The sequence below is a fragment of the Symsagittifera roscoffensis genome, chromosome 2, assembly GCF_963678635.1.
Source record: "Symsagittifera roscoffensis chromosome 2, txSymRosc1.1, whole genome shotgun sequence".
Taxonomy (NCBI): Eukaryota; Metazoa; Xenacoelomorpha; order Acoela; family Convolutidae; genus Symsagittifera; species Symsagittifera roscoffensis.
Genome location: NC_087063.1, coordinates 78,241,342 through 78,251,341, shown reverse-complemented (window position 1 = coordinate 78,251,341; position 10,000 = coordinate 78,241,342). Strand labels below are relative to the sequence as shown.

Below are 10,000 nucleotides of genomic sequence, written 5' to 3'. Positions count from 1 at the left end.
TCAACTATTGTTGTCATTTTTTTAAACCGTACGTCCTCACAAAGCTTATTTTTTTTCTTGATGCTGTTTCGAAGCTTTGGTAACTAATCAGTCAATAACAATTTAATAAAGTATTTTTTAAATCATGTGGTGTTTAATGCTATCTCTAGTGGCTTTTGTTTTTTTATTAATAATAAAACTTTCTAATTCAGAGAAAATTAGGATCAACGATCTTGTGATTTGTAAGATGATGGTCATTTTTTCAATTGAAATACGTATATAAATGTTTATCCCTAAAATTCAGTTTCATTTGTTTTAGAATCTGAGCAAAAAGCAACATCGCAATTCAGATCAATGTTCCATAATCTGAGATTGGTTTATTTATTCACTTTTTAAAAATAAGTCCCTTCTTGAAAAATCAGACTGATCTTAGTATCGCAATCTAACCCAATCTGCCGCAATTTTTTTCTCTATTTTTTTTCTAAGTAACCTGATTGCGGAAACCTAGCGCAGATTACGTAAATATGGCAGAACTTTCAAAAACTTGGAATCATTTTTTTTGAATAAAACTCAGTTTTGAATGATATCTTTTACTGTAAGAAAAAAAAACGGGAGCACTTGAGCACTAAAATTCAGTGATTTTAAAATGCAGGGGAGCTTTTTTTCGTTTTGATAATGATAGACTAGTAAGGTTGCAGCATTCCGAAAGAACAAATATTTTCTAATTGAGTTCAAATTGTTATTGAGGTTAAGAATTCATCCAATCAAGAAATTAGTAAGTTGTAAGAGTTTAATTTAGCTTTCATAAGTATAAAAGCCTCCTCTACCATTTGCCCCCATCTGATAAATGAATCATTTTTAAGGTTTAAATGTCGGGTTAACTGGTAAAAATTATTATCAATCTGTTAAAAATTGGGAAATTAATGCAGAGGAACGCTTTCATGGTAATCATAAGAAGTAAATCGTTACAAGTTGAGGGGGGGGGGGGGTTACAGCAGAAGAGCCGACATCTAGTTAATGCCAAACTGTTGGCAACTTCCTTTTCGATCACCGCATTTCGGCGTCGCATTTCAGTTCATCGCTGATTTCCACACGTGCAAACAGTGCTCAACAAACTAATTAACCTAAATTAATATATTAATTAATAATTAATCAGGGTCACCGAATTGCCAACAATTTGGCATTAACTATGATTAGCATCAAAAATTTCGGACAGCCTGTCAAACAATTAAAAGAACAATCAGCAGATTGAGAATAAAAACTGCATGCAAATTCGAAACTTTAGCGGATCTTGAGACGTAACCCTAGCCGATAGAGGATGTTTATAGTCTTACCAATATTTTTTAAAATGTTTTGCTAGAAACTAGAGTCGTTTAGTCGATCAAAATTTAAGGATATCACCCCCTATCACGCAAAAAAATTTCTGGGGGCAAAGCTTCTTCCACGATTGCTATTTGGTTGTCTTTGCGCTGCTAATTTCTCTAAAATATTGCTTCCTGAAAATCTTGCAAAACTATGGTTGTCTTGCAAGATTTTGCAAGATTCTTGCAAAATCTTTTAAAGTTATACTTGATCTTTTAAAGTTCCTTGCAAGATTCGTACAAAATCTTGCAAGATAACCATCCTTGTTCGACTAGGGAAATTTTTTCGAAAACTAGCTTTTGCATGTGAAAATGTTCTGAATAAAATCAGTTAATCTTTTTTAATTATTTCAGTCTGACCGAACTTTTTGCCATTCTTCAATGTCTAAATACGACTGCCGTCTGCGAGCACAATCTACTCGTTGCTGAAGAACTCTTCCACCTTTTCGGTCAAGATCATGGTCTCTTTCACCAAATACTCTAAACTGACAGACTTCCAAGTGAGGGCGTCTATTTCGAGCATGTCAAACACCTCATCCACATCCCTGTCCTCTAAAGGACACTCGCCCAGGTGTGTCAGATGGTATCTGTAGTTATTCGCTCTTTTCCTCAACTGCGGTTTATAGTTTTTAGACGATACTTCAAACCTTTTTTTTTCTAAGTTTGCAATTCCATTAGTTTCTCATACACTAGTTGACAAAAATAAACACAAATTTAGGTTTTCACTCTCTAAAATGACTTATTTCGAGGAACATTTTTGACAAAATTTACGAAAAATTTCATTTAAATTTTTACATCCATCCTGAGGAAATGATCTCAACTACCTTCTATGCAGTGGCATGCGCAGAAATTTTTCTAGGGGGTGGTTTTTCTAAAAAATTTGCGGACCTTTTTTTGGGCCAACCAATTTAATTTTCGGTGGTCTCAAAAATTTTCGGCGCCTCAGGCAAAATTAAAAAAAAACGCCAAATACAAGCGTTTTTGGGCACTTTTTGGAAAATTTTGAAAAAAAAAGCTTTTTTCGGCGCGTATGAAATTATTTTAGCAAATGTCAAATTTCAAAAAATCAATTTTGACCGTGATGAAATTTTTAGAATTTTTCCTATGAAAATAAAAAGCTACACAACCTAGAAAAATTGTAAAATCACATTGCTCAAAAATCTTAGTGATCAGCGTAAAGTTTTTCTGTTTATGAAGAAAAATAAACTTATAAATAACATGTTTTTTTTCTCTGTAGTTTAATGAAATTTGTTTATAAATAATTTGAGTTTTTACGGTTAAAGTAATAAGATCAAAATAATAATAAAATTAATAATGAGAACATACGGCAAAATATATCCGTATGCAATTCAGTTTGGATGGCCGTAAAAAAAATCAAAATTTTTTGAAATTTTTCATGACAACAGTTTTGTGTTCTGACTCAAATTGTTGCCGCTCGGTAAATGATTTCCATTTTTTTTCAAAAGCTGCATATAAACTTCATCCGATAACAAGATGAAGTTTGTTGTAGCTGTAGTTTTCAACTTTTTTATCAAGTTATTGTTCAAGTAATTTTTCCAAATTACTTTTTCTTAATTCTTTTTTTACTTCTGTCTTTTTTTTTCATCTACTATCTTGTAGCGAAATGTGTTTGTTGCATCGCAAGTGTTGCGAAACTCTGCTTCACCTCTGAGTAAAAATGTGTTAATTTGCTCACTATAAGTAAGTTATAACTAAGTAAATACATGTCCTTGTAAGTTTCATCCAGTTTATGAAATCATTTTAACTGTATGATGGGAGGACAATTGGTTAGGGCATTATGGTTGAGGAAAAATTGAAGCAGATTCCTGACGTCCTCCAAATTCATGTTACCCTCTTTGTCTGCAAACACACGTAGCCACTCCATTATCTAAACAGAGCAAATTTAGCATGCCAATCAATAGGTATAGAAAAAAGTTCTGATTTACTTATGTGCAAAGAAACAAAAATCATGAAACTGTTTGTAAAGCGGGTTCGAAAAAATTTCATTATAAAATTCAGAGCGAACTCAATTTCAAACTTTTTTATCAATACAAAATAATGTGAACAAGAGCAAATAATCAAGCAAAATTGAAGCTGACACCCATTTAGCTGAAAACCATCCAAAGCTAGTTTAGGATTTACACAGTAGATTAACAAATTTACAATTAATAAGTTCTTTCTTAATGAACCATACTGTAAACAATGTTACTTTCGTGGAAAAATTTAGTACCCGGTTGCAATTTCTTTGCTTATTGCGAAGGTAGATTTTCACTGTCATAATAATTTCATTCCTTTTTGTTTCCAATCTTTTTACTATCGGATTTGGAAAATGTTATTTTCCTTTCTTTCAGCATTGAAGTTTGAATTGAACTAAATCTTAATCAGCATCAAACTGAGTTTAAAGAGAATTCAGATATCAATACTCCAAAAATCGAACTTGGCGTGAACAAAATTATCTGATCATAACAAAAAAAATCACGACTAAAATAAGTGACAATCACTCCGTTTTTTTAACACTTAAGAACGGCTGAAAGCTGCTGATTGGCTGTCACCTTCATAATATAGCCAACTGACATTTGGAAAAGAGCAATGAACGCAAGTAAACAAAAAACACTGCCTTTTTTTGAAAAAATCTCAAAAAAAAACAACAAAAAATACAGAAAGAACTATATAAGAGTACACTCACTAGGTTTTTTAATATTAAAAAGCTAAAAAATCTTAATTGAACATGCTATATAAATTGTGGAAACGTCAAGCGTCCAGCCAACGTAATTTAGATATAATTTTGTCGAAACATGTAACACTATCTTCTAAGTAACGTTATTTGCTTCTGCTTTTTGTTTCAAATTGAGACAGTGGTAGAAAACGATTCCAGTTTAGCTACAGATTTACTAACATAGCCAATACACAGTTGGAAATGAGTCAATGAACGCCCTGTAAACAAAAACTAAAAGTGACTTGTTTTTGAAAACATAGACAACCGACAGTTGGAAAAAAAGTAATTATCGCAAGTAAACAAAAAAAATGATGCCCTTTAAGCTATTTGAATTTCTAGAACAATTAAGGATCGGAACTTTTTGATAAATACAATCCAACTGGAGAAAACTGGATCAGTAAGTCAAGTTATTGTTCCGCTGGAAATCTAAAAATTAAATTCCAATTTCGAAACTAGAAACTGTTGACGTTTTTTGCACCATTTCCACGTTCGTATCTTGAGAGTGCTATTTACGTAACTTTCAGCAGATGAATTTCAATTAAACGCAAGAAATGCATAAATGCCTAAGTGCATTTATAAAGGCATTATTGTGTCTGAATGGACATCCGTAATTATTAGAGCATTTTAAAAAATTTTCGTGAGTATATATATATATATATATATATATATATATATATATATATATATATATATATATAAAGATATATAAAAGCCTTCAATACATTCATTACTTTGAAAAATATTTCAAAATTCAGAAAAAAAACAGATGGCTTTGAAAATTTTTAAAAATATAAAAATAATTTATGATGAGCATTTTTTTTGATGAAGTAGACCCAATTTGAGAAAACTGGATTTACATAAAACAAAAATTTATTTTCCTGAGAAATTTGAAAATTAATTGCAACTTTTGCAACTAGAAATCATCCAGGTTTTTCAAGACTTGTACAGTTTTGCTGATTAATTGTGGCGTTTGCCCCTTCTTTTTAATAAAGCAAAGGAACGAACTGAAAACAAATCGAAATCAACCTGCAAAAATAAACTTAAGCCTGAACCAAAATTAGGAGTTTTGAAAAAAAATTATCGCGACTTATATATGATTCCCAACTATGTTTATTAATTATAAACATAAAGAGCTATGAAAATTAGAAGTTTTTTTGCTTAGAAACAAAGTGGTGTTGAAGCCAACAATTTATCAGCAGACAACCAAATAGTCACAAAAATGTTTCCATAAAAGAGTTAAAAGTTTTTAAGAAAAATTTTAAGTTACCTCCTCAAAAAACTCACAATTTCAGGACAATTGTTCAACTTATCCAACGATGCAGATTGATGCCAAGAAATCAAAAAAATCAAAGACAAATGTTAAGCCGGAGTTAGTAAAGTTAACACCAACATTTAACACAACAAACAATGAAAAGAACGGTTATTTTAAATGCAGACATACTCAAATTGTTTCAGTTGGTTGACGAAAGTGCAAACTTAAGAAGACGATTCATTGATTTGGTTGGACAAGTTTCTTGATTGAATAGGCTTATAGTCCGCCTTGATAACTGTAGCTAATCGCGAGCTCAATCATCGTATAGTTAAGAATTCAGTGCACATTAAAAAACTGAGCAAAAAACGGACGAATTATTTTGAAATAATCTTGTAACTCAGTTATCTCCAACAATGGGACTTCAGAAAGAGTATTCAGGGTATTAGAAGAATGCTTAACTTTCAAAAAAGAGTCCAGGCTAATGAAAACAAGCCGAAAGAAACCGACAGACTTTGTTGTCTGTAAAAAGAACCTCAAGGTTTTGTCGTCTCAAGCAGGTGTGTTAACTCTAAACCAGATGTGCTTGGTGGTTTATTGATTTTGAATTTAATATGAAGCAAAATGAAACATCTGCAAAATCTTGTGTAAAAAGATTTAACGGGAAAAACAAATGCAACACTCTTGCTTATTGCAAGGGTAAACATAGCTAAAAGACAGTTTAAAAAGAGTCATTGAACAAAAACACTGAATTGTATTTTGAAAAAGTCCCATCTCAACTTTCGAGTTTCCGCGAAAAAAAATAGATATACTTGAATTTCTATACAATTTATGATTGACAGTTTTTTTATAAAATTATTCCAATTTTAGACATTTGGATCAATAGGTTAAAGTTTTTTTTACAGGGGAAATCTGATTATCAAGTTCCGTTTTCGAAATTAGAAGTCGATGACATTTTGCGCGAACATTATACTTTTGCTGTTCGATAGTGAAATTTGCCTTCCTTTTAACAATGATATTGCACTGATTTTAAAAAGAAGTCACAAGTCAAACCGCGAAAAATCACAAATTGAGCGTGAACAAATTTATGTCTTTTTCCTGAAAAAATCAGCAAGATTTTTATGAGAATAGTCACTACGTTCATTTCTCTTAAAAATAAGGTCTACTAAAATTTAACAAAAAAACAGAACCGAACTTAAGAAATCAAAAGTCTAAACGCAAAACAGTAAATATGAGCCTGAACAAATTTTAAAACATTTTCTGACTAGAAATACAAAAAAAATCATCGCGACTTGTATAAGAGTTTGAACTACGTTCATTAATTTTTAATTAAGACACTTGAAATGAAATTGTTCATGTTTCAGAGCCAAGGTATATGCCCCAACAGGACACACCCGAGTCTAAATTTTTTACCCAATTACCAGAATCACCAATCCAGGTTTGATCGAATGGATCAATTTTCTTAAAATCTGCTACGCTCAAAGCTTTGCCTCGTTCAAAATGGGTGGTTTTTTGGGTCCTTTTCCCCTTCACCACGTCCCCACCTGCAATTTTTTAAAAGTAACTTTCTGATAACATTGTACAGACAACAGAGTCTTACAAAAATTGGCATGCGGATTAACTGGGCCTCATACTTAACCTTGAAAAACCTTTCGTTAGCCTATCAAGTTGACGCTTATATGAGGTGGGTATTGAAGAAAAAAGCTTTTTTTCGCGTTTTTTTGCGCAATTTTTGACGCATGGTTTCAGGCAAGGTCTAAATAAATGTCTGAAAACAGCATAAGATTTGTGTTTATGATATATTGATTCGTTAACTCAGTGTACTGATCTTACTTTGTTCACATCGATGATGTCGGTCTTGGGTTTGTGGAAACCCTTCATGGCGTGTAGGAACTCATTGAAGTCCATCTCGCCGTTCCCATCAACATCTGCTATCCTCAGAATATCCTAAGCAGAAAAGATAAGGGCTCTTTTTCGTCCCTCCGAAATTTATTGCGAATTGCGAACATATTAAAATTCGCAAGTGGGGGGGAGGAAAAAGAGCCCAGATAAGATTAATCACTAAAAAGCACGTGTAAAAAACTACAAAATGTCAAAATGTCATTAATTGAAACGGAATTATTCGATCACCCTAACCCAGCACCTTCGAGCCCATTCGTGACGCCCATCCGTGATCTCTTTTTTGGCCGAATAGATTTGCTCGGCTCTCTCCCCCCCCCCCCCCCCACCCTTACTTGTAAAAATTGCAGGTGGGAGGAAAAGGAAAAAGAGCCATTTGCTCATTCAAATGTGTGGAAAGGGAACAGAGCCATCTTGGTCCTTCTTTTATTTTCTCTTAGATGAAGAGCTCATGTCATTGCTGTGCTTCTTTTTGTTGAAATGAAAATAATTTTAAATAAATGATGTTAAGCCTTATCACTCGTGCGAAAAGTTTTGCTACTTGCTAATTATAATGAAACGCAAGTTTCTTCTGAAAACCTTACGGCACTTTTCCAGTCCCCCTTTGATTTTTTCGAACTCATTTTTGGAAATAATTTTCAAATTTAATGCGTTTTGTTCGAATAATTCATATCTGCACTGTACCACTTGGAAGTTCTTTTCTTATAATCGAAAATTTGGCTCTTTTCCAGTTCCCCCCTTTCAAATTCAATTTTAAAAAGCCTATTTAACGTTATCATAGTGCAATAAAATTTGGCGTAGTGAACAAATCGACAACTGTGAACAGATTTGTTCTTCATACTTTACAGCGTAACATCACGCATTTAGTCGTAATAACATGTAAAACATACATAAAACTCGGAATTTTGAAAGGGGGGACTGGAAAAGAGCCGAAAATTTACCGACCGGGAGAAGCGGGCTAGTGGACGAATACTATAAAGTATTAATTCACCTCTACTTGTTCCTTGCTGAGTCTCATACCCATTTCCTCCATCACCAAACCCAACTCTTCGGCGTCGATCCTTCCGTTTCCGTTCTTATCGAACATGACAAACTCCTTCCAGAACTCCTCCAGCTCCTCGTGAGAGAACACTTTTCTGAATTCCTCGTCTATTTCCGCAAACTCAACCATTTTTGCCCAATTGATTACTGAGAAAAGTGGAAAGAATGGCGCTTGTTTGTTTCAACTTCAATTTCAATTTTTTTTTCTAAATAGGGAACCGGTACAAATCGGTTTGTTTTTCAAATGAGTTGCGTATTGAAACCCGTTACTCCAATATGACAGTGAAAGCTTTATACACTAGTGGACAAAATTAAGCGCAAATTCAGGTTTTTAGTCTCTAAAATGTCTGTTTTTAACGACCTTTTTGGACAACATTTTGTTTTTCGACAACATTTTGATAGTTTTGCTGCCCTCTACAAAACTATCAATATTTGGTTTCCGTGACTCACCAATGTTTGTTTCACCGTGACTCACAGCCGGGTCTGAAATTGCCAGTTTTCCTTATCTGCACTTCCTCAAATTTTCTTACTTCGCGTGAGAAAGTAAGAAACGCCCGAGTTTAGTAAAATTTTAATGCTGATTATTTCCAGTTTCTCGCTGAGAAGGTTTCAAGTCGCATGAACAACCTTTTTAAAACCGTTCATTCAAGAAATACTTCAGTACGACGCAAAAATTGATGAAGAAAAATGGTATTTTCAGACCCGGGTTACATTGGTAAGACTTTGAAAGCAGATGATGAAATTTTCAGAGTCAATTTTTTTTAAAACCGCTCATTCATGAAAGTGTTCAGTACAATGCAAAATTTAGTGGAGATGAAGAAAACTGGCATTTTCAGATCCGGGTTACATTAGTAAGTCTTTGAAAGCAAATGATGATATTTTCAGAGACAGTAGCTCTAATCAAATGCTCTTGAAAACTGAAGTGAAAATTGTCAAAAATGGACATTGAAAACAGGCATTTTAGAGAGTAAAAATCTGAATTTGCGTTTTATTTTGTCCGCTAGTGTACATAAAAAAGAAGTTTCGAAGTTTTCAGATATCGAATTACGTAGAAGTCAAATTTTCAAGAAAGCAACACATGCAGTATGTTTGTGTTCCATTTTTGAAACACTAGTGAAATATTTGAAACGCTAGTGCAATATTTCAATCACTAGTGCAATTTTTCAAGCACTAGTGCAATATTTGAAACACAAGATGAGCATTTGAGACATTAAAGCAATTTTGAAACACTATTGCAATATTTGAAATACTAGTGCAAAGCTTACAATGTAAGTGCAATACTTGAATTACTAGTGAAAATTTGGAATACATGAGGATTATTTGAAAAACTAGTGCGACATTTCAAAGTCTTCAGATATCGAATTACGCAGAAGTGAAATATTCACGAATAAAACACATGAAGTATGTTTTTGTTCCATTTTGAAACTTTAGTGCAATATTTGAAACATTAGTGGAATATTTGAAACACTAGTGCAATATTGTCGAGCAACAATTGGATATTGCAACATACTCAATCACGCTGTGAAACACAAAAAAAATCGAAATGTTATTGAACATGTTATGTACATAGTCGGAACATAGTCGAACATAGTCGAGATTGAACACAATTTCGAAAAAATAGTAGAAAAGTATATCGAAAAAAACCAAAACAGAAGTTGGAAAAAGATTGAACGCAATGTCTCAAATAGTACAAGTTGATACAAACTTTGAGCTCGGACTTTTGTCTGATTTTTTGCTTGCAAATGAATAAAGCAG

At 33.0% G+C, this 10,000-nt stretch overlaps 1 protein-coding gene across 1 annotated transcript; it reads right to left on the bottom strand.

The window, feature by feature from the left end:
• Positions 1-1,755: 1,755 nt before the first annotated feature.
• LOC134839992 (calmodulin-A-like) lies at positions 1,756-8,375 on the bottom strand. Its single transcript, XM_063855621.1, has 4 exons — positions 8,196-8,375; positions 7,139-7,252; positions 3,172-3,228; positions 1,756-1,953 (listed from the first exon to the last, which is right to left on the bottom strand). The coding sequence occupies exons 1-4, from the start codon at positions 8,373-8,375 to the stop codon at positions 1,756-1,758; spliced, it is 549 nt and encodes a 182-aa protein (XP_063711691.1).
• Positions 8,376-10,000: the final 1,625 nt, after the last annotated feature.

Coding starts and splice junctions, on each gene's coding strand:
- LOC134839992 (XM_063855621.1), bottom strand. CDS start 8,375: ATGGTTGAGTTTGCGGAAATAGACGAGGAATTCAGAAAAGTGTTCTCT. Junction 7,253..8,195: donor TCAGCAAGGAACAAGTAGAG/GTGAATTAATAC, acceptor TTTTCTGCTTAG/GATATTCTGAGGATAGCAGA. Junction 1,954..3,171: donor GTAACATGAATTTGGAGGAC/GTCAGGAATCTG, acceptor TATAAACCGCAG/TTGAGGAAAAGAGCGAATAA.